This window comes from Tachysurus fulvidraco, chromosome 18 (assembly GCF_022655615.1).
Source record: "Tachysurus fulvidraco isolate hzauxx_2018 chromosome 18, HZAU_PFXX_2.0, whole genome shotgun sequence".
In the NCBI taxonomy this organism is placed as follows: Eukaryota; Metazoa; Chordata; class Actinopteri; order Siluriformes; family Bagridae; genus Tachysurus; species Tachysurus fulvidraco.
The window spans coordinates 15432703-15460159 of NC_062535.1; the positions used below are offsets into that span (position 1 = coordinate 15432703).

Sequence of the window (27457 nt, forward strand, 5' to 3'; positions counted from 1 at the left end):
TTAATTATTTTATTTTGTGTGCGTGTTTTTCATTTTTTTTGTAAATTATTTATATACTGTTGATCGCTAAAATTATTATTATTATTATTATTATTATTAATAATTATTTCATTCTTTTACATTTAATTATTTATTTTATTTTGTGTGCGTGTTTTAAGTCAGGTATAAAAATTTTGACTCTGTTGTCTTGGAAACGTTCGAGAATGTTTAAACAAAAGCGATGTTTATCCGCCTTTCGATATGAAAACCTTTTATTTTTTTTAATACCCCTTACTACTTAATCTAAGTAAACCAGTCGGACACTTTTATTTAGTTTGATTTACACGTAGTGGTAAATTATTTATTTAATATTTTATACATATCGAAAAAGCGTCGTTTCTGTAATGTTTTGAAAATCCTGCGCATGCGCAGTAAGAGGATAGGCGTAGTCGTGACGACACAATAAACAAGGCATTTAAACGGTGAGATGTCACGAAAGCGAAACTAGCTGGAAAATCGAAGGTAAATTGTATTTATTGTGGCGAAATCGGTGTGATTATGAATCTTAAGTCAGTTACCGCTCATTATTTGAATTGTCGGTTGTGTTTTGAGTAAATATAATAACTATACAATAAATATTTACCTGCATGTTCTTGGCTTGTTTACATCTATACTGTATAACCTTAAAGTTATAGAGAAATTGTTATAGGTAGAATTTAGAGTTGACAATAGTAATAGAGTAAGATTCTTACGCTATTCTTATATATGTCTTATATATGTTTTTCAAATTAATTTTAATGAGATAAACATCAGAATTAGAATCAGAATCAGCTTTATTGCCAGGAATGTTTTCACATGCGAGGAATTTGTTTTAGTGACAGAAGCTCCACAGTGTAACAGAACGACATATACAGTATAGACGAAATTGGATGTACACATTTACAGGTGGGAAATGTGCAGTTGAAATATACATATACAAATATAGGCAGTTTGTATGTACAAATGTGCAATTGTGAAATGTGCAATTGAAGTAAACAGTATAGACAATATGGATGTATGTATGTATGTACATATGTGCAAGTATGAAATGTGCAATTGAAGTAAACAGTATAGACAATTTGTATGTATGTATGTACATATGTGCAAGTATGAAATGTGCAATCGAAGTATACATAGTACAAATGTGCAAGTGTGAAATGTGCAATTAGGTGTTGTGTCTTCCATGGTGTTAATTGTTCAACAGATGGATTGCTTGAGGGAAGAAACTGTTCCTATGTCTTGTCGTTCTGGTGCTCAGGGCTCTGTAAACATGACATACATTATGATTATGATTATGTGATAAGAGACTGAAGGCATTTTGGTATACAGATAAATCACAATATTACTCGACGTAAATTCCGCCACGTAAGGCTACATTCTTTTATTTTTATACAACTGAGCAATTCAGGGTTAAGGGCCTTGCTCAGGGGCCCAACGGTTGCAGCTTAGTGGACCTGGGATTCAAACTCAAAACCTTCCGATTGGTAGCCCAACACCGTAACCACTAGGCTACCACATATCCCGCATTCACCCACTCAGGACTATAACAGGTCTGTCATCATCATGCGGACTCTGAATTGCTTTGGATGCCGTGAATCTTTTCCGAAGCCTGCTTGAGTCAAACCCGTGTCATTATCTGTTGCAGCTTCAGTTGAGAGGAATGTACGGCGTTGCTGAAAGATGCAGCATGTCTCTAAAAGGAACAATAAGCCCCATGCTAATGAAGAAGGAGTCATCTCCTTGATGTCCATCAGGACCGGAGGACCAGAGCTAAACTTCACAGAGATGCTACCTACAGAGATGAGCGTGAAGATCTTCAGTGATCTGGACATAAGGAGCCTGTGTCGTGCCTCGGTTACCTGCAAGCGTTGGAAAGCGATCATCGAGGGCAGCGATAGCCTGTGGAGGAGCCACTGTCTGGGCATGCTGGCTGTCTGCCCAAGGGATGTGAATGGGGACCGGAGCGACGGACATTCCTGGAAGGTTGGTCACTCAACTATATGGAGTATAAGATATTATCCGATTATTCAGTTTGTTCTTTTTTATATCCAGGTGACTCTGGTTCGTAATTACCAGAAGAGCTGCGTGAAGAGAAGATGGTTGAAAGGTAAGTACAGCAACATCTGCTGTTTTGAAGATCTGCCACCAAACAGCATGTGCTCTCTGGACGTAGAGACATGGGGGGAAATCCTGGAGGCGGAGCTGGAGAGATAAACCCCCGAATACAAACTTTTACAGTGATGATGAACTGCTATAAGGACTACTGAGCATTAATATGTCTTCTGAAGCACTTGTGTAAAAATGTAATTGATTGTAATTCATTTTTTAAATTATTTTAAAATGTATAATTTATTATGGAAAATGTTGGCAAGAGAAATGATCTTATTTATGCAGTTAATCAGGACAGAGTTTGTTAGAAAATAATTGAATTGTAGATTCAATTGTAGCAGAGATTTAAACATTTTTAAACAAACTGTGAATATGTATTGTACTGTTCAACAATCAATTTCTTTTATATCCTGTTGATCACTATTATTATTATTATTATTATTATTATTATTATTATTATTATAAAAAATAATGAAATATAACCACAACAATAATTAATTAATTATTATAATTATTGTTATTGTTATTATTAATAATAACAATAACAACAACAACAATAATAATAATAATAATAATTAATTATTTATTGTTGTGGTTATATTTCATTATTTTTTAAAAATGCAATACATTGCCTGTATGTTCAATTCTTTAGCTAATCATATCTAATGTTCATTCATTTATTCATTCATTCATTCTTTCGTTCACTATACCGCTTATCTGAACTTCTCGGGTCACGGGGAGCCTGTGCCTATCTCAGGCGTCATCGGGCATCAAGGCAGGATACACCCTGGACGAAGTGCCAACCCATCAGAGGGCACACACACACACTCTCATTCACTCACACACTCACACACTATGGACAATTTTCCAGAGATGCCAATCAACCTACCATGCATGTCTTTGGACCGGGGGAGGAAACCGGAGTACCCGGAGGAAACCCTCGAAGTACGGGGAGAACATGCAAACTCCACATACACGATGCAACCCCCAACACTGGAGGTGTGAGGCGAACATGCTAACCACAAAGCCACCGTGACCCCCCATATCTAATGTCACTCATATTGTTGTGTCAGCTAAATGCAAAATAAAAACAAATACAACACATTATGCTGCACGCTTTTTCATTTCTTTTCATAAAATTCAAAACTCAATATTTATAAAAAACCTATAATATGAAGATAATTGACTTTATCTTTGACGTCTTTTACTCATCGTTTATTATCATTTATTTTATTGTTTTGGACAGAATTAAAAGTTAAGTCAGGCTTTTATAGCAACCAGAAAGAAAACATCTTTTGAGAATTGAGAATGTTATTGATCATCCAGCTGATGAAGAATAAACTGGGATTGAAAAATAAATTCACTTCACCCTGCTGACCACCAGGACCACCAGGTGACCAGAGGAAATGCCTATTACCCTATTAACTACGATCTAACTTCTTAGATCTCTTGTAATTTCAAGACTAGACTACTACAACTCGCTGCTGGCAGGTCTACCTATGAACGCAATTTGTCCTCTGCAAAGATCCAAAATGCAGCTGCACGACTGCCAAAAATGGACCAGCTCCCTCTTACCTCAAAGCCCTCATAAGTCCTCGCACGACACCTCACACCCTCAGAGCTACCAGCACTGCTCCGCTGTCCCACCATCTCTCAGGGTAAGAGGTAGATATACAACAAGTCTCATTTCTGTTCTGGCACAAAGGTGTCAGAATAAACTTCCCCTAGAGGTTTGGGCAGCTGAGTCACTGTCTATCTTCAAATGACGGCTGAACACTGTTATTCTTGAAACACTTTAACTAGCACTTCCTTCCCTGTTTGTTGTATGTATATGTATGTATGTGAATGTGAACATCACTCTGGATAAGAGAGTCTGCCAACTGCTGTAAATGTAAAATGTAAATTATGAGCTATTTTTTTATCTGGTGGAAACATGAATGTACATCAACACTACCAATTACTGGCAGCGCTATTAAGAGATTGTTTGTATTTACTGTCTCCTGCTGAGCTTTTGGATTTTCGTTCCTATTTTTTTTTTCATTCTGTTTTTGTAGCAAAAAATATAATCAAAAATTCATTCATTCATTAAAAACAGATAATGAAATTTTACATGCAACATCATCATCCCCATCATCATAATTTTTTTTATACTTTAAAAAATAATGACCATTTTTCCACAAATATAAACAGGTACAATACAAAAAAAGCGACAACATGTCTGAATGATAACTGAACCATAACATTTTTTTATTTCATATAGTATAACAATTCATAAAAATAAAATATTCAAAATGATATAAAACTGTATAATGTGTACATTTAAGCATTAATATCACGTGCTACAAAACATCTGCACTGTATTGTGTGTTTGTTTGTTCATCTGTCACACTTGTGAATTGACTTTATTCTGAGATGATCCGCTTTGTGTTTACATTAGAAACCGGTTCCTGCATCACAGCATCCACCAGGGCAGCTTCCTGCCATCCGCCAGCAGGTTGCCATATCCTCATTTTTACCTCCCTAAATTACACTCTTTTGCTGCTGTTGATCTGGTTTTTGACTCTATAATGAGTGGAACAATATTTGTTGAAAGAACTATGTACAGAAATTATGTGATACTGAAAGTTGAATTATTAAATTACTTTTAACCTAGTCTATATTATATATTATTAAATGTAGCATAAGTGTATAATATACACACTAATAATTAGATATTTTTATATCAGTATGTTGGGTTGATGTCGGGATTTCATTTGATATTGAAATTGGTTGGATCCGGGTAAGTTTTGACTTTATGCTCAGTTAGGGGTCCTTATTTTGGGGCTGGATTTGATTGGACATTGTTCTTGTTTGGGGGAGTTTGGTCAAAATTGGACATTGTTCTTGTTAGGGGGGTTGGTTTTGATTGGACATTGTTCTTGTTTGGGGGTTGGTTTTGATTGGACATTGTTCTTGTCTGGGGGTTTGGTCAAAATTGGACATTGTTCTTGTTTGGGGGAGTTTGGTCAAAATTGGACATTGTTCTTGTTTGGGGGGTTGGTTTTGATTGGACATTGTTCTTGTTTGAGGGTGGGTGCTGATTTGACATGGGTCTTGTTTGGGGGTTTGGTTTTGAATAGAGACAGGTCGCTTTAATTACGCGGATCTGGCACCCCTTCCTGGGATCTTCCATCATCCATTTACATGCAGGGATCGCACGAGACGACCGAAGGCCCGTTATTACTAGTTCCTTCATCATGGCCGACGTTCCAGCGATAATAAATATCTGCGTGTCCTTAAAGATAGAGCCGAATGACGGGCCGGTGTTTTTTAAAGCGGACGGGTCGCGGTTCGGACAGACGCGGACAATAAAACTGCTGACGGGATCCAAATATAAAATCGAGGTGGTGTTGAAACCGGGGAACGTCGAGCCGGTGTAGGTGTCCCGAGTGAAGCGCGTGAATGACGAGGCTATTTACGTGGAATTATTAGTGGGATGATTGAAATAACGCGCGCGCGCGCGTCCGTGCGTAATCCTTTAGGTTCTGGGTGTGGTGCTCGGTTCCACCTGTCACACGCATGTGCACTATTGTACGTGATCAATTTGGCTATGATGCTTTGAAGAGACGTGCATTATACAGCCTTACTTCAGCACCTTAGTGTTCCTCATGTATGATTAAGGCCTGGTGGAAAGAAAGGTTGTCCTGGGCATGGAGACATGATGCGTGTCTTTAAAAAAGAAATAAAAATGTTGATGAAACATAACCAAACCCCTTCCAGTCCTAAACTCAGGTGTTGCTGTTGTTTTCAGTTCTATGGGAATCGGTGGGAAAAGCTTTGATCTGGAGCAGCAGTCTAAAGATGAAGAGTCTGCCCTATATCACGGGCTTTACGACACCGAGGGTGTTCCTCACACCAAAAGCGGAGACAGACAACCTGTACAGGTTTCCATACAGGTAAACGTCCATTTATAATCAGCTTACAGCTTTTATAGTCATGTGTAAGGAATGATGCTATGTGCGCAGTCATGAGGCTTGATAGTTTATCTTTGCGGTTGAAAACGCAGTGCGCTGTATATTCAGGGTTTACGGTACACACTAAACCGCTTGTGTCTTTCACCAGGAATAAAGCCTTCATCTTAAATGGGACACAACATATCTTAGACTGTATCATTTAGATTTCTGCATAACTTGAAACGACTCCCTAAAAATTACAAATCGTATTATTAATAAGATTGCTAATCATTTTGATCTTATTAATAATAAGATTAGGATAATATGTTCTAGCACTTTCTACCACCTTAATGCCAATTGTTGTAATTGTTTTTGGTCACCAGGACAACCCGAATATAGACACACTAGAGATTCAATGCCAATAATGCTGAACTCCTCAGGGATGTTGGTCACCATAGAAACGTGTATAGGTTTCTGAGTTAGAGGTCACCGAGCGCCACACTGGAGACACTGCAAACTCCTTCCATTTCATAAATGTCTGTCGTATATGGTGTCCATCAAACATAAGTGTAAGTTGTTGCTATAGCAACGGTAACGTATGTTTTAGAAAAGGAACCTAACCCGATCAGATTCGACAGCACTGTGATTTAATGCTGATCGGAATCCGAATCAGAAAGAGCTCTATTTGCTCCTGCATACATCTCAGGAGGGTTTTAGTTCCACTCCTCTTTACAGACACTCTCCAAATCCGATGAATAATAATATCTGTAATAACTACGCTGAGTGTCTCTCACCGTCATGCAGTGATCTAAAAGTAGGTCATCAGTTTGTGACGATTAAACATAAAAAATTCCTTGCTTTTGTTTTGTGTATTTCTGGTCTGGAAATAAGCTCTGCTCCTTTTCTTTCAAAAGGAACTCACGTTGCTTACGTATGCTGTATTCTACAAATCAGAAAGAAAGAAAGAAAGAAAGAAAGAAGGAAGACAGAAAGATAGAAAGAGACTTCAGCGCATCAAATCAACACGATGCAGCTCACGGCATCAACAGTAAAAAGTCTCACCTGTTATAATGTATATATTAGTCAGTCAGTATAGTTGTATACGTCATTTATATTACCATTAGCTAGTAATAGATGTTTTTGATTGTTACTAACAAAAGACAAACATGGAGGCACGTTTCCATGTTTTTTGTTTTGCACTCGAGCACTAAAATCGCATAACTCCAACTCCCGGTTCTGTATGAAGTCATGAACACATGGCGTGGTGAGTTGTTTGTGTTGAAGGCTTTGTGGATATTTATGTTGCTAAACTGAACTAAAAGGAATCAGCTGTAAAAAAAAAAAAAAGCTGTAAAAAAAGCTGTAAAGCCGTACGTCTAACGTTTTGTTCTGTTTTGTCGTCAGTTCAAGGAGGCGGGCGTCTTCGAGACGGTGTGGCAGGTGAAGTACTACAACTACTACAAGCGTGAGCACTGTCAGTTCGGCAACAAGTTCACCTGCATTGAGTATGAGGTGAAGCCCAATGAGACGCGCAGCCTCATGTGGATCAACAAAGAGCTCTTCCAGTAAAACACGGCCATCGCGCCGTAGTCCGATTCGAGCACAGCACGGCAGCACTACACATCTGTATGAACAGTAACCATCACTGGGCAGATTGTGTACTGTGTATTAATCAATTCAAGATGGTGGGCATCTGTAGCATGGCTAACTCACTTCTACTTCTACCGTGTGAGCCATGCTAGAGCACAGAACCTGTGGAGATCCATGTTATGTTATGTTATTTTTGTGTTTTTGTGCATGTAAACTTTTATACATATCTTTCTTTGAGTCAGGAACCTGTCACCTGGATGAATACCGCTCTTAGAGTTTGTGTTTTTGTGCATGTTCTATGTTTACACATATCAGCTAGTCGTTAGTGACACTAAGATCGTTCCTATTAGCGTTCCTACTGTCACAACGTAGAACCACAGGCTTCACAGCCGAAATCGCTAGATAGGTAGTCAAGCCAGGTTTATTTGCGAAACCCAAAATGACGAGCGCGTCTCAGGAGCTACAGTAATCGAGAACTTCGTCCAGGTCAGATGTGTACTGTGTTACGCTAGGTCATTTCACACATCTTGACTTTATCTGGATTGAGATTATTATGGAGTCACCGACATCAGCAGTGAGCATGTGCAGCACCTATTAGAAGGGTTTTGTTTTCTCCTCATGTATATCGTATTGCAAATGCATCTTGGTGACTGGTGTTTTTAAAGTCTTTTGCCTCCACTGTAGAATCATATCCCGTTTATTGTCATCGACTGCTTTTGTAGTTCATCAGCATTACAGTTCCAACACATTGAGATGCTTTTCTGCTCACCACAGTTGTAAAGCGCATTTATGGGAGTTCCTGTCCTGGTACTTTTTTGCACCAATTCCGGTGCAGATCATCAACAGAGATAATCAAACTGGCACAAGCAACCCTGCCATGTTTAAAGTCTCTGAGATCGCTTCAGATTATTTTTTATCTTACTGACACTCCATGCCCTACGTGATGCAGTGTCCTACTGCCATGCGATTGGCTGATTTGGGTAATTTCATGAACCAACCAGGGTACAGGTGTATCTAATAAATCGGCCACTCATGTTTAAACTACCAAAGCAGGAGGTCCGAGATGCATTTTCGTCTGGTGTAACAAAAATGTAAACGAACGTGTTTTTCTGATTAAACCCTGTCCAAATATGTGACGCACTTGCTCGGACAACAACCGTCCTCTTAATCAAACGAGCTGATTTGTATATTAACGTTTGGCTACCGGCATCGGTACAAGCATTAGAAACAACAAGAATTACAAATCCAAGCTGTGTGAAATGTGCTGGTGCAAAACGCAGCTGAATATGAGTATAGTTAAGAAAGCAGGTTTTTGACCAGTGATGCACGGTACATTTTTCTGCCCCGTTATGGTTACACACAATTTCAATGATCGCACCATGAAGTTACTCAAGTATTCTCGCTGAAATAAAACAGAGCAAAGGGTCAGGAATATTTGCTCAAAAAGGTGCTGCGTTGTTATATATTGATTTTAAACTATTTATTGATGATGTGTAATATAATGAATGAATCTACATTGTGATGATGATCTGGCGCTGGCACTGTTGATGATGTAGGACTGTTCATGCTCGGTGGTGTGTGTTTATTTATCTGAATGAATTTTCCTAGAGTTGCTCTGTATTGATTTTTACGTTTGTTCTGATACCTTTATGCAGCAACAGTGATAGAAATTTCAAGAACTGATTTATTCCGTGTCATACAATCTAGCACTACACACGGCTGTACGGTTATCCCCGGGGTGTTGAGGAATTCAGGTGTGAATTTGTTTGCTATGAATAAACGTTTTTTCTCAGTGCACCTCATTCACTTACAATAACTGATTTGACATATCATACGATTTGACACTTTGAAATAAACAATATTGCCAGAACTGTTCAATTCGGCTGATTCCTGTTGTTGCTAAATTTATTTCAATTAATTTGTTTAAATTATGCTTGTGTTTCTGTCATGCTTTGTATCTATCTCCATATGTTTGTGTTTCATTTTTAAAGGGGGCAAAAGTGGACTTCTTTTGTAAGATAAAACATCACAGTGCTTAAAAAAGTCTCTGCTTTTTTTCTTCAATATAATGTAATGAGCATTACAATAAAAAATCCTATATATACATTAAATTGAAAAACACAAATATCTATCTATCTATCTATCTATCTATCTATCTATCTATCTATCTATCTATCTATCTATCTATCTATCTATCTATACCCCGCGACTGATACGGTAACTATGGTAACCCGAACTGTTCTCTGCATAGTGACATGCGCACTCAGTACTATGAGTACATAGAGTAAGTGCCCGGATGTTACGGCCCCCTCCCCAGCAGTGAGAGAGTAAGTGCCCGGATGTTACGGCCCCCTCCCCGGCAGTGAGCTGAGCTGAAGCCGCTCCTCCTGTTCCGCGCTGCGGCTCTTCACTGCAGTGAGATCCGTCACCGGGCCGTAACACGGACGCCTCGAGTCTCACACCCACAAGCGTTTGTTGTTGACCCCGGAAAGGCAAAACAAACCGAAGAAGTCGGATTCGGTGCCACAAGAACAAAAATACCACAAAATAATAATAACAACTACAATAAAATAACGAAGACAAAATGGTAAGTGTGCGCGAGCTCTGCGATGTCTCTTGCTAACAGTGCAGCCGTTAGCTAGCATGACGTTAGCATACATGCTAACTGGAGTGAAGCGGAAACAGCTCGGTGTTTTATTTAAAACATGAAACATTCGGTTAAAATCGCGCAGGTTTTCAGGCAGGAGATGCGTGTGTGTGTTTATAAGCTGTGTCGTGAGCCGGGCTTCGTGTTTCTGGCCCACTAGCGTGTTTAAGGCGGACACATTAAGGCACTGACAGCAAACTGTCAGAATATTTCCTCTAAAACCACAACACTAAGGTCTCAGGGGTATTTAATAACGCGCAGAGAGACGTTACAGCTGAACTAGCGGCTTGTACCGAGCCCTACTTTAATGAAGTGAGCACGAATTAGCAGTGAAAGTGAATATACTCGGTGTGTAGAAGCGGTTAGGGCTTCAAAAACATCCCCAACGTTCATGACAGGGTACTAAAACAACCCTGCTGTTGACATCCGCAGGGAATATGTTTATGCACGTGTTTGTTTCTTTGTTTGTGTACAAACTCCACCCTGAAACATGGTGAAATATTTCTGACGTGTTTTTTTTAAGTGATTCTGGAGCTGAAGTTTCATCTTGGTTGCTGTTGTGTTTTTATGATTCCCTTTGAGATGTGAGCTCTGATGTCTTGTGTAGCTAGAACAGGACAAAAAAAACAACAACCCCGGCTGTCTCGGGTGTACTTAACGAGAGATGACTTTCGAACCTCAGGGTCGTGTTTGTGAGAAAGGAGGAGTGCAGGAGTTGGTGCCGACGACGGACTCCTAGAATGTGGTGAAGCTGCATGGCAGCGAGTTACTACAAGAGGCTAGTTAGAGTCACGATGGGTATCGGATGCGTCGGATGCAGGCGAGGATGAGAGAGAAGGATGGGGCTAAAGCGCCGCCGCATCACTCTCATGATGCTCCAGCCTGCAACTAGTTGAACTGCGTTGTGGGTAATGAATGTAGGAAAGCATCCTGTCGCTCACCGACAGTCGATAGTTGTGATTTATTTTCAATCCTCTCGTAGACACAGTTCAGCTGGAGGGCTGAGTAAAGTCGAATCTGGCGTTTGAAAGGCATTAGGACGTGTAAACTGGTGTTTTGATCCTCCGCTATACAGTTAGCAATGTTATAACTCCAGGAATCAGTATTGAAATTATCTGATTAGAAATAATTTGTACACATACATGTGTGTGTTACTATCCATAAGGGTCTTACATAAATATGTGCTCTGTCGGTCCCTCTGTCTGTCTGTCCATAGAACTGCCAGACGAGTGATCTATCTATCGAGCCTATCTATCTATCATGGTAAAAGAGAGGCTACATTTATCCTTCTAATTAATCTGTCTATCTCTCTGTCGAAACATCTTTCCATTTATTTATAAAGCTGTAAAGCTTTTTAATGTTCTTTCCTTTGCCTTTTTCATATATATATTAAACTATATATATATATATATATATATATATATATATATATATATATATATATATATATTAAACTAAAACACTAAACTTTTTCACAGAGTGTCGAGAGAACGTAAAAGGCGTTACGGTCAATGCGTGGTGTTGTTGTTATTGTTATGATGGGGATTGTTTCCTCAGTAGCAGCATTGAGATTTGGATGCAGAACCAGCACTGAGCACTCAGCATGCTTGTCCGTAAACGCTGAGCAGAGTCAGGGCTGTAGGTTTGTGTGTTAATGTAGGCCACCGCTGCTGCTGCTGCTTTGTGTACTTCCACTTCTCTTGCCATAATTGAGTCTCTGTCTATTTATGGTGCCTTTCATTCTGTAGGTCTTCAGTGCACAGCCCACAATCACTGTCCAAACTTTACAGATCAGAATGTTCTGGAAGAGTGTGTGTGCATGTGTCTGTGTCTGTGTGTGCACGCGTAAAATAGGCCAGCCGGGATTCTTTATCTCCTCCAGGCTCTGTAGCCTATTTAACATCCCATTATTCTACAAATAGAGGAGTATTCTCAACGGAGGCCATAGATCCAGGTTAATCAGAGCACCTGCGCAGACCTCGAGAAAACAAGCGCTATAGAAAACGCTCCGTATTATCTTCTTGATGTTTTCTGTGGCTGGCTGGTTCTTGGCATGCGATGAAAAGTTCAGACGAGCCTTTTACTTCGAACTCGCTCGCGAGGCTGTGAGGTTATCAGATCATGAGGATGTAAATTCAGGTGTGGCACCCAGTCCAGAGTTTCAGTTCTCCTCATAAACTGGAGCTTAAAAAGGTGTCGGCGATCATAAGTATAACGTAAGGTCGGCAGCCACTTCACTCAGAGCGACGCTAGCCGTGAAGCTTATCTACAAACAAAATCTCGCCCGAGCTTCGGCAGTATACTGTCTCTCAGATATTCGCCTCGCTCCAGAAACTCAGAAATCCCCCTCCCCAACCTCACTACAACAATGTGATAAAGACTGACAGCATGTGAGATTTCACAGAATGTCTGAAAGTCGTCCCTTAGGCATCGATGTGATCGACGTGGTCAGTAGAAACGTGTAGGCTGTATATCGTCTTGTTGCGTTGGACGTTTTTGTGCTTATCTTTCAGTTGTAAAGTCACCTGAAGCACTTGCTCCAGACACACAGCAAGAAAATATAGACTCATCGCTACTAATTCGCTACTTCTGTTTGGTTTGGACTGGGTTCCATGTCCACGTTCCCGTCATGTGACGTACTAATGGTTTGTGGCCACGCCCACGACAGCCAGCACTTCTACTGAAGGTTTTATCAAACTGAGATGTTGGTGAGCGCGTGTTAGATTCCTAGTGTATTAAATATGGTCACTCTAGCTGTGTGTGGCGTTGCTGTTGCTATGGTAACAGTGTGCTCAGCGCTGAGGGGGTGGGAGGCATGGGGGGATGGAGGTAATTCTGACCTTTTCACACAGCGAGCACAGAGCGGCGTCTTTAAAGCGTCTAGTCTTTAAAGCTGCAGCCACGTTTGAAATCCATCACTCGGCTCATGTCCCGATTGTGTGTGTGTGTGTGTGTGTGTGTGTGTGTGTGTGTGTGTGTACGTGGGGGGTCTCTTTATTGGATGAGAGAATAAATACCAGAGAGGACAGAGGAAATGTTAGACTCCGACATTAATGTCCAGTCGTGTTGGATCCAGTCGTGTGTGTGTCAGGTGTGTAAGTGGTGTGTAAAGAAGTCGTTTCGTTCCTTTGCCCTGTCTGTTCCCCGTCCAAACCTGTTACCCCTCGTCACCCGGCAATGTAATCCTAAACCTTCAGTCCAGTTCATTTGGTGTCAGAATAGCACCGGGTGCTCCGAGTGCGCTAACGTTAGCAAGGTGTTTCTTTTCTGTTTCATTGTAAGCGTACATTGAGTTTTAGCAAAGCTAGAGTTTGTTTACAGAGCGACACACGCCGGTGCCGTACGCTCCTGTTACTCCTGCGTACGTCCCACCGTCCTGCAGGTGTTTAACACATTCATGTTCACGGCGCTTTCCTTTTCCCTGATACATCGACAAAAGGTTTCTCAATTCAATTCAATTCAAGTTTATTTGTACATTGTCTCAAAGCAGCTTTACAGAACATAAGCATAGAACAGAAGGTAAACATAGGAATAATAAAAGAAATAACGAATAATAAAAGAAAAATAATTAACAGAATAAAAAATTCAAGATTATTATTAGATATATATAATATAATTCTGATCGAACTAATCCTTGAGCTTGTCTAATCAGAGACGCCAAGGCTTAGACGTGTTGATACGGAAGACGTGTTGATACGGTTTCCTATTTATTATGTAAAGAAAGAACGAACAACGGGGTCCATGCTGTTAGAGGAAAGTAATTAACGACGTGGGGGTGGTGTGTGGTGTCCCGAGGCTAGAGCTGAAACCCTCGAAAACGTCGTATAGTTTTACTAACAAAAACCATCGATCACGATCCAACTTTTCCTTTTCTTATTTCTTTTTCTCTTTACTTCCTAATATATATATTCACTTTTAAAAATGCAAATTATTAATACAATATTTTTTTTCTTTTCTTCTGCTATATTATTTATCTTTGAAACGTCTTCACATATCCTGATGTAACCGTAACACGCTTTGCTCTGTTAAGTAACTCCAGCAGGTGACTCTGTATTATAGACTAAAGCTGAACACAGTCAGAGGAGAGCACTAACTCTAACTGTACACTTTACCTTCCTCTGGTCAGCTTGGTTTTCTGATTGATTGAGGGGATAGAGAAGGAGCATGAAGGATCGTAGTGTAATGTTTCTTGTTGATGTTCAGGTTCAGGTTTCTTTGTGATCTTCGTAGTTTTGTTCATGTCTGTGCTCCTGTATTCCATAGAAACAGAATGCTTGAGTGGATCCTTCTCATGTTTGAGAAAGATAGAGAGGAGAGGAGAGAGATGGAGAGGAGAAAGAGGAGAGAGAGAGAGAGAGGAGAGCGGAGGCTGTGATGTCTTTATTATAAACAACTCCAACATACAGAGGGAAAGAATCATCAGTCTTCCCAAAATCCACAAACACCTCCACCACCTCTCTCTCTCTCTCTCTTTCTCTCTCTCTCTCTCTCTCCCCACCTCTGCATTGCTTCATCCTGTCGTACTCACTTTAGACTCTCATCTCTCTCTCTCGTACTATTTCTCCTGTCTCTCATCACTCCACACCTCCCTTTCTCTGTATCTTTCTGTATCCCTCAAATCTCTTTCTCTCACTTTCTCCTTCTCTCTCTCTCTCCCCATCTCTCTACCTCTGCATGTCTCTGAAATTAAAATTTTTTCCCTCTATTACTCTTATCATGTTACACCTCTGCATCCCTTCATCCTGTCACACTCACATTAGACTCACTCTCTCTCTCTCTCGCTCTCTTTCTCTCTCGCGCTCTCTTTCCCCCTCTCCCTTCTAATTTCTTCAGCCTAATTTTCTCTCTCTAGTGAAATGCTGTGTTTTTCTCATGCATAATGAAATGAGACCGTGATCTGTGAACACACACACACAGGATTTTCGATGTGCAATCAGCAAGTTAGAAGGTTTTTAATTTGCTCTGCCTTTTTATTATTATTATTATTAGATTTTTTTTTAGCGCATAATCGATGGACCTGTGAGACTCATCTCATGCTCGATGACCTCACAGTGTAATTTTGCGAACCTCACTGGTGACATCAGATCATTTAAATTCTTTTATAATTAAAAATTAAAGGAAATAAAGGGGGCCGTAGTGTTTATGGGTTCAGCTGATTCAGTAGCCATTGAGGAGGAGTTTCCTGCCTCGTCCTCGTTCCTCTGGGGAGTGTCCCATTTTGCATTTTAGTGGTCTAGAATGAGGGCATTCACCACGAAGTCTTGGAGAAGTGTAAAAAGTGTCATACATAAATCATTGGGTTTTTTCCTAACTTTTTGATAAAAAAAAAAAATGATGTTCCTTTTTTTTGTGTCTTTTTCAGGGAAATGAAGCAAGTTACCCTTTGGAGATGTGCTCGCACTGTGAGTATTCAGGACCTCGCAAGTTTCTGGGGGGTTAAATAACGTCTCAAAATGTCACGTCTTCTAAAGGCTCAATAAAGACTGCAAGCGTTACGAGCATCGCTTGTCCACATCCTGACACATCAGCGTGATGCCTCCATGTGGTGTGATACCAGTGTAGCGCTAGACAAGAATCTAAAGCTTTACTGCGTGCTAATACTCACTGCTTCCTATGGGCAGAGAAAAGGCATGACAGTGAGGAATTAGCTAACGATTAAAGGCGTTACCATAGAAACAGACTAGCACACAACCTCTTAGATGCGTGTAAATTTTACTGTCTTGGTGAAAGTGGACTTTATGGTCAGTCGGTGTTAGGGCCTTAAATCTGTGTGAGAGGAGCAAGGAGATGATCTCAGGGCTAACGGGTCTCAAGTCAGCTGTAACACAGAACACTGTGTGTGTGTGTGTGTGTGAATGAGAGAGAGAGGGACAGACAGGGAGAAGAGTGAGACAGACAGACAGAGAGAAGAGTGAGACAGACAGACAGACAGAGAGAGAAAGACAGACAGACAGAGAGAGAAAGACAGACAGACAGAGAGAGAAAGACAGACAGACAGAGAGAGAAAGACAGACAGACAGAGAGAGAAAGACAGACAGACAGAGAGAGAAAGACAGACAGACAGAGAGAGAAAGACAGACAGACAGAGAGAGAAAGACAGACAGACAGACAGACAGAGAAGAGACAGACAGACAGACAGAGAAGAGACAGACAGACAGACAGAGAAGAGACAGACAGACAGACAGAGAAGAGACAGACAGACAGACAGAGAAGAGACAGACAGACAGACAGAGAAGAGACAGACAGACAGAGAAGAGACAGACAGACAGACAGACAGAGAAGAGACAGACAGACAGACAGACAGAGAAGAGACAGACAGACAGACAGAGAAGAGAGAGACAGACAGACAGACAGACAGAGAAGAGAGAGACAGACAGACAGACAGAGAAGAGAGAGAGAGACAGACAGACAGAGAAGAGAGAGAGAGACAGACAGACAGACAGAGAAGAGAGAGAGAGACAGACAGACAGACAGAGAAGAGAGAGAGAGACAGACAGACAGAGAAGAGAGAGACAGACAGACAGACAGAGAAGAGAGAGACAGACAGACAGACAGAGAAGAGAGAGAGAAACAGACAGACAGAGAAGAGAGAGACAGACAGACAGACAGAGAAGAGAGAGACAGACAGACAGACAGAGAAGAGAGAGACAGACAGACAGAGAGAGACAGAGATGGAGACAGGGAGCCAGAAAGAGAGAGAGAAGAGAGAGAGACAGACAGACAGAGAAGAGAGAGACAGACAGAGAGACAGACAGAGGGAGACAGACAGAGCTGGTCCTGGGTCAGTGTGCTTAGTTGAGTGACGGAGGCTTGCTGCTGTAAATGTCTTCTGACTGCTAAAGGTCAGACACGAGGGGCAGCCTTGCTTATTTTTAGTGTGTCTGAATGTGTGAGAGCATGTTGGGGGGACATGTGTGTTTTATTGGCTAGCCATCAAGCTGGAGGTTCCCCATAGTGTGTGTGTGTGTGTGTGTGTGTGTGTGTGTGTGTGTGTGTGTGTGTGTGTGTGTGTGTGTGTGTGTGTGTGTGTGTGTGTGTGATATAATTTCTTGTTAGTGGTCAGGAACTACACTACCCATGAGTCCCTGCTCTTTTCTAGGATCTGTCTAAGTCTCCATGGCAACTTCAGCACTGGTTCAAAGCATAATCTTCAAACAGTGCCCCCCATCTCTGTTCTGCCGTCTCTCCATCTCTCTCTCTGTCTTTTTCTCTCTCTCTCGCTTTCTCACAGTCTCTCTCCATCACATCCTTCACATCATCTCCATCCAGTCTGTGTTCTCTCCAGCAGGCCAGAGTAATTAACAACACATCACTTTAACAGAGTGATTACAAGCTGGCTGGTGTGAAATTGAGCCACCTGTTGGTCAGCTGGGTGTCTAGCAACCGTAATGACATCCCATAATTCCCCCTGCAATTAGCAGCTATGTCTGCAGAGCTGTTAGTGTTCCTGGGATGGAGCATCAGCTGTCTGTCTGGAGTCTCCAGTGTTTCAGTGATGACTGCTGAATACCTGTGAGAGATGACGTGTGTGTGTGTGTCTGTCTGTGTGTGTGTCTGTGTGTGGGAGATTGTGTGTGTCTGTGTGAGATTGTGTGTGTGTGTGTGAGAGATTGTGTGTGTGTGTGAGAGATTGTGTGTGTGTGTGAGAGATTGTGTGTGTGTGTGAGAGATTGTGTGTGTGTGTGAGAGATTGTGTGTGTGTGTGAGAGATTGTGTGTGTGTGTGAGAGATTGTGTGTGTGTGTGAGAGATTGTGTGTGTGTGTGAGAGATTGTGTGTGTGTGTGTGACATTGTGTGTGAGAGATTGTGTGTGTGTGTGAGAGATTGTGTGTGTGTGTGAGAGATTGTGTGTGTGTGTGAGAGATTGTGTGTGTGTGTGAGAGATTGTGTGTGTGTGTGAGAGATTGTGTGTGTGTGTGAGAGATTGTGTGTGTGTGTGAGAGATTGTGTGTGTGTGTGAGAGATTGTGTGTGTGTGTGAGAGATTGTGTGTGTGTGTGTGACATTGTGTGTGTGTGTGTGACATTGTGTGTGTGTGTGTGACATTGTGTGTGTGACATTGTGTGTGTGTGTGTGTGTGTGTGTGTGTGTGTGTGTGAGATTGTGTGTGTGTGTGAGATTGTGTGTGTGAGAGAGATTGTGTGTGTCTGTGTGTGTGAGAGAGATTGTATGTGTCTGTGTGTGTGAGATTGTGTGTGTCTGTGTGTGTGAGATTGTGTGTCTGTCTGTGTGTGTGAGATTGTGTGTCTGTCTGTGTGTGTGAGATTGTGTGTCTGTCTGTGTGTGTGAGATTGTGTGTCTGTCTGTGTGTGTGAGATTGTGTGTGTCTGTGTGAGATTGTGTGTGTCTGTGTGAGATTGTGTGTGTCTGTGTGAGATTGTGTGTGTCTGTGTGAGATTGTGTGTGTCTGTGTGAGATTGTGTGTGTCTGTGTGAGATTGTGTGTGTCTGTGTGAGATTGTGTGTGTCTGTGTGAGATTGTGTGTGTCTGTGTGTGTGAGATTGTGTGTGTCTGTGTGTGTGAGATTGTGTGTCTGTGTGAGATTGTGTGTGTCTGTGTGTGTGAGATTGTGTGTCTGTGTGTGAGAGATTGTGTGTCTGTGTGTGTGAGATTGTGTGTCTGTGTGTGAGATTGTGTGTGTGTGTGTGTGAGATTGTGTGTGTCTGTGTGTGTGAGATTGTGTGTGTCTGTGTGTGTGAGATTGTGTGTGTCTGTGTGTGTGAGATTGTGTGTGTCTGTGTGTGTGAGATTGTGTGTGTCTGTGTGTGTGAGATTGTGTGTGTCTGTGTGTGTGAGATTGTGTGTGTCTGTGTGTGTGAGATTGTGTGTGTCTGTGTGTGTGAGATTGTGTGTCTGTCTGTGTGTGAGATTGTGTGTCTGTCTGTGTGAGATTGTGTGTGTCTGTGTGTGTGAGATTGTGTGTCTGTGTGTGTGAGATTGTGTGTGAGATTGTGTGTGTGTGAGATTGTGTGTATCTGTGTGTGTGTGAGATTGTGTGTGTGTGAGATTGTGTGTGTCTGTGTGTGTGTGAGATTGTGTGTGTCTGTGTGTGTGTGAGATTGTGTGTGTCTGTGTGTGTGTGAGATTGTGTGTGTCTGTGTGTGAGAGATTGTGTGTGTCTGTGTGTGAGAGATTGTGTGACTGTGTGTGTGAGATTGTGTGTGTGTATGAGAGATTGTGTGTGAGATTGTGTGTCTGAGAGTGTGTGTGTGTGTGTGTGTGAGAGAGAGAGAGAGAGATTGTGTGTGTGTGTGTATGAGAGATTGTGTGAGTGTGTGTGTGAGAGAGAGTGTGTGTGTGTGTGTGTGTGAGAGTGTGTGTGTGTGTGAGAGAGTGTGTGTGTGTGTGAGAGAGTGTGTGTGTGTGTGAGAGAGTGTGTGTGTGTGTGAGAGATTGTGTGTGTGTGTGAGAGATTGTGTGTGTGTGTGAGAGATTGTGTGTGTGTGTGTGTGTCTATGAGAGATTGTGTGTGTGTGAGAGAGATTGTGTGTGTGTGTGTGTATATGAGAGATTGTGTGTGTGTATGAGATTGTGTGTGTGTGTGTGTGTGTGTGTGTGTGTGTGTGTGTGTGTGTGTGTGTGTGTGTCTATGAGAGATTGTGTGTGTGTGAGAGAGATTGTGTGCGTGTGTGTGTATATGAGAGATTGTGTGTGTGTGTGTGTATGAGAGATTGTGTGTGTGTGTGTGTGTGTGTGTGTGTGTGTGTGTGTGTGTGTGTGTGTGGAGGAAGAGCAATTGGAGAGCTGTTATGAAAGCTGTGTGAAGTATCATGTCTCTGTTAGATGATTACAGTTCTGAAAACACCTTCACGTGTGCTCGCACACACCCACCCACACACACACACACCCACACACACACACCTACACACATCGCACATTCATATCCACACACACACACATGTGGTCTCAGTCCTCCTTTGAAATGAGTTTCGGAGCAACAAAGGGTCATTTACCAAGAAACTGAGATTATATTTAGAGGAAATATATTCAGGGGAAATTTTGTTAGTAAATAGACGAAGGTTAAATACAAAATTTTTATATTTAACTTGTAAATATTTTGTAAATTTTGTAAACATTCTACAGGTTTAAAAATTAAATACAAAATTTTAGCTCTTTCTGTGAGGAGATTTTGTTATTAAAGATAAAAAGCGATGAATTTTAATGTGTTCTGCTGAAACAATAAATTTAAAGGGAAAAAAAGAAAAATTCTGCGTAAATATTTTCATTTTCAAAATGGAAAATTTTGTTTTAATTCTACAATAATGTTTATATTTAACAGTGGATTTTTTTTTAAATCTTGCAACGTAAACCTTTTATATTGAACAATATTTTTGATTTTTAGCACAAACATATAAATAAAAATAGTACAAATGTGTTTACTGGCCTTTCTGGAATTTAATAAGTTTAATAAGTCTGGAATAATAAGTGTTTTGAAACTTATAACTACATTTAATAAATGTACCTAAGATAAAAGTAGGATGGCTGTGTGTGTGTGTGTTGTGTGTGTATGTGTGGTGTGTGCGCAAGTGTGTCCGTGTTTGTGTATGGGGGGGGGGGGTATGTGTGTGGTGTGTGGGTGTGGTGTGTTGTGTGTGTGTATGTGTGGTGTGTGCGCAAGTGTGTCCGTGTTTGTGTAGGGGGGGTATGTGTGTGTGTGGTGAGTGTGTATGTATGTGTGTGGTGCGCGTATGTGTGGTGTGTGTATGTGTGTGCTGCATGTTTGTGGTTTGTGTGTGTGGTGCGTGTGTGTGTGTGTGTATTGTGCTTGTATGTGGTGTGTGTGGTGCGTGCGTGTGTGTGGTGCGTGCGTGTGTGTGGTGCGTGCGTGTGTGTGGTGCGTGCGTGTGTGTGGTGCGTGCGTGTGTGTGGTGCGTGCGTGTGTGTGGTGCGTGCGTGTGTGTGGTGCATGTGTGTGGTGTGTGTGTGTATGTGTATGTGTGTGGTGTGCGTGCGTGGGTGTGTGTTGTGCTTGCGTGCGTGTGTGTGGTGGGTGCGTGTGTGTGGTGCGTGCGTGTGTGTGGTGCGTGCGTGTGTGTGGTGCGTGCGTGTGTGTGGTGCGTGCGTGCGTGTGTGTGGTGCGTGCGTGTGTGTGGTGCATGTGTGTGGTGTGCTTGTATGTGGTGTGTGTGTGTGTGTGTGTGTGTGTGGTGTGTGTGCGTGTGTGTGGTGTGCGTGCGTGTGTGTGGTGCGTGCGTGTGTGTGGTGCGTGCGTGCGTGTGTGTGGTGCGTGCGTGCGTGTGTGTGGTGCGTGCGTGCGCGTGTGTGGTGCGTGCGTGCGTGTGTGTGGTGCGTGCGTGCGTGTGTGTGGTGCGTGCGTGTGTGGATTTCCTGATATCTCTTGGTGTCCTACTCGGTCCCCAGTTTATTAATACTTAATGAGAAGTTGGTCAGTTACCTTAATGGTCCTGTGAGCTTGTCATAGAGCAGTCATAACAGGACGGGAGGCGTTAAGGAGGCAGAAACGTACAGCTTTGTACATTCAGTACGTTCATCTCTCCTCATGACCTCTTTTACGACAAAGATGGAGCGGGAAGTTGTACAGTGACTTTGTGAGACTGTAGAAATGACATTACACACAAAGTTCTAATGCTTGTGTTACATATTCGCTCCATAAGCACCCCAGAGCTGAGAACACGCAAACACACACATCTGAGGGGGAACTGTCTGGGTATTTATCTATTGTATACACACACACACACGCCACTATTTAGTAGACACACACCCCCATACATCCACTCAAACAGACAAACAGTTCACACACACCTTCTCATGCATGCACACACACACAGACCTTTATTTTTGCATATAGCCTTTTCAAATGAAGACACACATACACACACTGACCTTTGTTTGGATACTCGTGCAATGCATACACACAGCTTTACTGTCATTAACACACACACACACTCTCTCTCTCTCACACACACACACACACACACACACACACACACACACACACATGATGATGATGATGATGACGGTTGGGATTTTTTATACAAATGGCTTTAGTACGACGTTCAAGCAGTTGCACCGTTTGGCCACAAGAAGCTGCATGAATTGAAATCGAGCTGCAAATGAAATTAATTATTCGAAATTAATGTCTATTTGTCTATTTATTTAGACAACCAATGGTGAGACAACCAATGGTTCACATTCTCATGTTTAAAATCCCATGATTCAGTTTCATTCACTGCATTTGGTGGTCGATGTAGGAAAAGGGTCGCGTCCCTTAGGGATCGTATGGCATTAGGTGTTCGCTTCGATGCACCGTTAACACACACCTTCACACTTACCGGCAGTTTATCATAAATAATCTGCCTGCCAGGATGTTTTTGGGAGGTGGGAGGAAGCTGGAAAAGAACCTTTATGAAACGGACACAGGCACAAGAAGGACATTTTCAAACTACACACAGATGTCATAAGGAATTCTTGGAAATCTCACCAGTTTTGTGTTAGGCTTTAACCAAACTAAATGCTAGTTCACCAGTGACAGAGTACTGGAAACAGAGGTGTGTCTGTGTGCGTGTGTGTCTGTGTGTGTGTGTCTGTGTGTGTGTGTCTGTGTGTGTGTGTCTGTGTGTGTGTGTCTGTGTGTGTCTGTGTCTGTGTGTGTGTGTGTGTGTCTGTGTGTCTGTGTGTCTGTGTCTGTGTGTGTGTGTGTGTGTGTGTGTGTGTGTGTGTGTGTGTGTGTTTGTGTTTGTGTGCCTGCCTGCCTGCAGAGTGTCACTTTCAATTCAACATCACCATCACTGACCCACCACATACTACACGAGACATTCTACCAAATAGACTTGATCTCTTATCCTCTGAACCTCTGAAGTTAAAAGCCAGATTGTTTCTTCAGCAAACAGAAAGGATTTGATGCAGGATTGATGAGTGGTTTGACCTGGGAGAAGGTCAGCAGGATTCCTTGTGTAATATATGTTAGTGCAGTGAGAACTGGAGCAGACAACACATCCAGATAGGTCAGAGACGGTCTCAGCGTACGCAGACCGGAGAGGATTGACGCTAAGTTCGGACCCGACCGGTAGACGCCCGTCGCTTTTTGGCCACGCCCCCTCCGTTTTCCCTTGTGCAGCCTACATGGCGATTCTGTCGATGGTGCGATGCTATGTTTCACACCATCACGCAAGCCTAGCCTAGTGTTTATTTAGAGCCAGAGCTCTAAATAAACACTCAGGTTAATAGAGTCTAACTAGTCGACGGTGACAAACTTTTTCACTTCAATTCCTTCGTTTGTTTTGCTATCAAATCTTCAGTCAACAAACCTTTTGACGCTAAAACAGCATTTACATTCTCTCTTAGCTTGTGTTTATACATAATGACTTATTGTTACGTCGAGCAGACGAAAGTTTAGTCTTTGTTTGAAGTTCGAGGAGCCCAAAAGCAGCAGCTCCTCACTGGTGGGGTTTGAACACACAACCCTCTGATCGGTACCACAAAGTCGTATCCAAAGGGTCATCCGTTTCATGTATGTTCAGACATGCGCCTGACCTTTGACCCCTAGGAAATCATCATGAAACCAAACCCAGTAGATGTCAGTTCATCTCTGCTCTCATTGGTTATCGGTCATGCCACGTGTCATCGAGAGAGTTTCGTGTGTGTGTGTGTGTGTGTGTGTCCGTCTCACATGTGTAGGAGCTTAACAAGCCTGTTGTGGGGGCGGGGACTCTGTTTCAGCTTTAGGCTAGTAATGTGCTTAGTTTCTGCAGAGATGGCTGCTACTACCAGGCAGAAAGCGGGTAATATCACTTCACAGTAGGCCTTAGAGATGCTCCGGGTGTGTGTTTGTGTGTGTTTGTGGTTCTTTTTGGGTCTTATGGTTAGGCTCTGTTGTGAAGAAGCCTCTTCTATTTTTGTGAAAACTTTGTGTCCCTTTGTGTCTCTTAAATTCACTTCAGTTCAGTTTTGTTATAATTTGTGTGTGTCGTGTGTGTGTGAGAGTGTGTCCCCGTGTGTGTGTGTGTCTGTGTGTGTGTAATCTGTGAAGCTGCATTGAGGATATCTGACTGTAATAATAGGTGTGTAGGTGTGTATATATACGAGTAGGTGTTTCTGTGTGGATGCGTTTAATCCTGCGTACATCAGGTGTCCACATTCCTCTGTAAAAGTGTTTAAGACTTTCAGTACAACACGGTTCACGTTTTTACAGTTATTCTGAAGTGTAGCAGTTTCTGTTGAGTTGTACACTCAGCGCCTGCACTCATCTCTTTCAATCTCTGTTCCAGTCGACGCTGATGAGATTAAGAGACTAGGCAAGAGGTTTAAGAAACTCGACCTGGATAACTCGGGCTCTCTGAGCGTGGAAGAGTTCATGTCCTTGCCCGAGCTCCAGCAGAACCCGCTGGTCCAACGAGTCATCGACATATTCGACACGGACGGGAACGGCGAGGTGGATTTTAAAGGTGAGCTAAGAACAGAGCTGTATGGTTTCATTACACTGCAACAGAAGATCATCGTTATTACATCAGCTGCTGTTTTTAGGACCGAAGGTCAGATTGGTTTAAAACGATCATGAGAAGTCACGTAGCCGAGGAAACTCTTTATTTATGTCCGAAAATTTGAATACTATCGATACTACAGGCCTCCAGCTTTTTTTTGTACAGATGGAAATACGACCCGTCAACATAATCTGCATTGCTCTCTGTTTTTCTTCACAGAGTTTATCGAGGGCGTTTCTCAGTTCAGCGTCAAAGGTGACAAGGAGCAGAAACTGCGCTGTGAGTGAAACCCCCATGTTTACAGTCCCAAATTATTCCTCATTCTGGTGAGAAATGTCACTCAAACAAACCTGCTTCTTTCTGTTCTTTCCCTTTTACTTTAAAATACAGATTCTAAAGAGATTTTGTGTTAAAGTACGCTTTAATATTACCAACAAAACCGAGTGGATTGTAATTAGCGTAACAACAGAAAAGTCTTTCCTGTGATATTTTCCCGGACGTCGCTAAAACTGACTGAAATTTCTGATCAGCAGAAAAACAGGGAATAGCAAAGATCCTTCTCGACAGTTTACGTGTCATGTCTGAGCTTTTGGGAGAAACAGTAGCACGTCGGATGATAATTTCACCTTCAAGTCTAAATGTGGTTAAACATCCATTAGTTCTAAAGCAGTCAGAGATAAACAGTGTAATGGCTAAAAGTCTGTGCACCACTGACCATCACAACCTTGTTAAACATCTTACAGATTTGTTTCTTACAATCAGCTCCATGTTCCTCTTCTCCTCTCCTCTCTTCTCTTCTTCTTTCTCCTCTCCTCTCTTCTCTTCTTCTTTCTCCTCTCTTCTCTTCTTCTTTCTCCTCTCCTCTCTTCTCTTCTTCTTTATCCTCTCTTCTCTTCTTCTTTCTCCTCTCCTCTCCTCTCCTCTCCTCTCTTCTTCTCTTCCCCTTCTGACTATCATGTTCTCTGACAGGTGTCTTCTCTTCACCTCTCTTCCTCTCTCCTCTCTTCTCCCCCTCCTCTCCTCTCTCTTCCTCTCTCTTCTCCTCTCCTCACCTCTCCTCCTCTCTGTTCTCATCTCTTCTCTCCTCTCTTTTCCTCTCTTCTCCTCTCTCCTCTTTTCTCTCCTCTCTTCTCTTCTCTTCCCCTCTCCTCTCCTCTCCTCTCTTCTCCTCCTCTCCCCTCTCCTGTCCTCTGGCACATAGATGTTAGAATTTGGGGTCATTCAGCTACAAGAGCATTAGTGTTATAGATCAGACCCTGATGATGTTCCAGTTCATCTTAAAGGTGTTCAGAAGTGTTGAGAGTCAGAGTCAGGGCTCAGTGCAGGACACTCAGGTTCTTCTTCCAGCCCAACCTTCACCTCCACACCATGTTTTCATGGAGCTCAGGGGCTTTGTGTACAGTGCTTAAGTCTCTAGCTTCAGCGTACAAAGACACATATATAATCGTGTGCTTCCACAGTTGTGGCAGTAATCTGAGGGAAAACTGCATACGAGTGTGATGATCAGGTGTCCACATACTTTTGGCATACATACAGTCTGTTATGTCACGTGTTTGTTGTCATCTATCATCTTCTCCTCTTTGTTAACGTGCAGTCGCGTTCCGGATCTACGACATGGACAAGGACGGCTACATATCCAACGGCGAGCTCTTCCAGGTGCTCAAGATGATGGTGGGCAACAACCTAAAGGACACACAGCTGCAGCAGATTGTGGACAAGACCATCATCAATGCCGACAAGGACGGAGACGGCAGGATATCCTTCGAGGAGTTCTGTGCGGTGAGTGACAAGGTTCTGCCCAGCTTTTACTCAGAAACAGCGACAAGGGCTGAGAACAAGAGCCTTGACACTGTGCAGGAACAGGAATGGAGAACCTCCTCCCTGCTCCAGGGTTTCTCTACATATCAGGATCTTCTGCATCCTGTGTTTGGGCACTGAACATTTGTATCTAGCAGAAATGATTACAGAACATCTGGTCATTCGGAGATCGGAGTGTTGATTGGCTATCTGTTGCCCTGCACAGTGTCTCAGCTCTTTACCTCAATTGTTATCCGCTGATCGTGTGCGCGTGTGTGTGTGTGCATGTGTGTTTGTGTGTGTTCGTGTGTTTGTGCGTGTCTGTGTGTGTGCGCGCGTGCACGTTCAACTTTAAATTTAACCCCAACGTTCTCCTGTATCTTCCAGGTTGTCGGCGGTTTAGACATTCACAAAAAGATGGTGGTGGATGTGTGAATGGATGGACGCCCCCTTTCACCAAACCTCTCTCTCTCTCTCTCTCTCTCTCTCTCCTCTCTGCCCCTCTCTTACTGTTCCTCTCTCTGATTCTCTGTGCTCTCCTCCACAACTGAGAATCCGCTCGCAGTGTCCAGCTCTAAAGTGCTCCCCTTCACTCTCGCTCCTCTTTCACCGTTTTTTCATCGCTTACACCGAAGTATTTTGTTTCGTGACCACACCGACCGAAGACCCTGAACCCTGCCCACTTCTCAAGAAGCCAATCTTCGAAAGTGGTATCAAGAACAACGCCGACGATCTGTTTTTTTTTTTTTTTTTTTTTTTTAGTGTAGGATTCAGTAGAAGACACGGCTTTCAGACACTGGGCAAGCATTTCAGTTTGGTGGAGAAAGGGGGGAACGTGTGTGTGTGTGTGTGTGTGTGTGTGTTTCTTTTTCATTTTTGAAGGGGGACATTTTTTTTTTATATTTATTTTGGTCGCCTGTGTGT

At 42.4% G+C, this 27457-nt stretch overlaps 3 protein-coding genes across 7 annotated transcripts; all 3 read left to right on the forward strand.

Moving 5' to 3' along the window:
• The first annotated feature begins 179 nt into the window (after window positions 1–179).
• On the forward strand, window positions 180–3231 carry LOC113663668 (F-box only protein 48). 5 transcript variants are annotated; one of them, XM_027179055.2, is made up of 3 exons: window positions 180–501; window positions 1664–2001; window positions 2050–3231. In XM_027179055.2, the coding sequence occupies exons 2-3, from the start codon at window positions 1699–1701 to the stop codon at window positions 2230–2232; spliced, it is 486 nt and encodes a 161-aa protein (XP_027034856.1). In that variant the 5' UTR covers window positions 180–501; window positions 1664–1698; the 3' UTR covers window positions 2233–3231. The 5 variants fall into 5 exon arrangements, with proteins under 5 accessions (XP_027034856.1, XP_027034860.1, XP_027034858.1 ...); XM_027179059.2 differs by having other exon boundaries at window positions 181–501; window positions 2071–3231; XM_027179057.2 differs by having other exon boundaries at window positions 199–461.
• A 2046-nt stretch (window positions 3232–5277) lies between these two features.
• Window positions 5278–8883, forward strand: cnrip1a (cannabinoid receptor interacting protein 1a). The gene is made up of 3 exons (XM_027178952.2): window positions 5278–5542; window positions 5918–6062; window positions 7464–8883. Exons 1-3 carry the CDS (start codon window positions 5364–5366, stop codon window positions 7626–7628), a joined length of 489 nt encoding a protein of 162 aa, XP_027034753.1. The 5' UTR covers window positions 5278–5363; the 3' UTR covers window positions 7629–8883.
• A 1088-nt stretch (window positions 8884–9971) lies between these two features.
• Window positions 9972–27210, forward strand: ppp3r1b (protein phosphatase 3 (formerly 2B), regulatory s1ubunit B, alpha isoform, b). The gene is made up of 6 exons (XM_027179027.2): window positions 9972–10236; window positions 15659–15698; window positions 24524–24700; window positions 24956–25015; window positions 26331–26515; window positions 26921–27210. Exons 1-6 carry the CDS (start codon window positions 10234–10236, stop codon window positions 26966–26968), a joined length of 513 nt encoding a protein of 170 aa, XP_027034828.1. The 5' UTR covers window positions 9972–10233; the 3' UTR covers window positions 26969–27210.
• The last annotated feature ends 247 nt before the right edge of the window (window positions 27211–27457 follow it).

Excerpts from the sequence above, each read along its gene's own strand:
- LOC113663668 (XM_027179055.2), top strand. The coding sequence starts at position 1,699 with ATGCAGCATGTCTCTAAAAGGAACAATAAGCCCCATGCTAATGAAGAA. Across the intron at positions 2,002-2,049 it reads GCGACGGACATTCCTGGAAG|TTTGTTCTTTTTTATATCCA; the intron begins GTTGGTCACTCA and ends CCGATTATTCAG.
- cnrip1a (XM_027178952.2), top strand. The coding sequence starts at position 5,364 with ATGGCCGACGTTCCAGCGATAATAAATATCTGCGTGTCCTTAAAGATA. Across the intron at positions 5,543-5,917 it reads CCGGGGAACGTCGAGCCGGT|TTCTATGGGAATCGGTGGGA; the intron begins GTAGGTGTCCCG and ends TGTTGTTTTCAG. Across the intron at positions 6,063-7,463 it reads CTGTACAGGTTTCCATACAG|TTCAAGGAGGCGGGCGTCTT; the intron begins GTAAACGTCCAT and ends TTTTGTCGTCAG.
- ppp3r1b (XM_027179027.2), top strand. Across the intron at positions 15,699-24,523 it reads TTTGGAGATGTGCTCGCACT|TCGACGCTGATGAGATTAAG; the intron begins GTGAGTATTCAG and ends TCTCTGTTCCAG. Across the intron at positions 24,701-24,955 it reads CGGCGAGGTGGATTTTAAAG|AGTTTATCGAGGGCGTTTCT; the intron begins GTGAGCTAAGAA and ends TTTTCTTCACAG.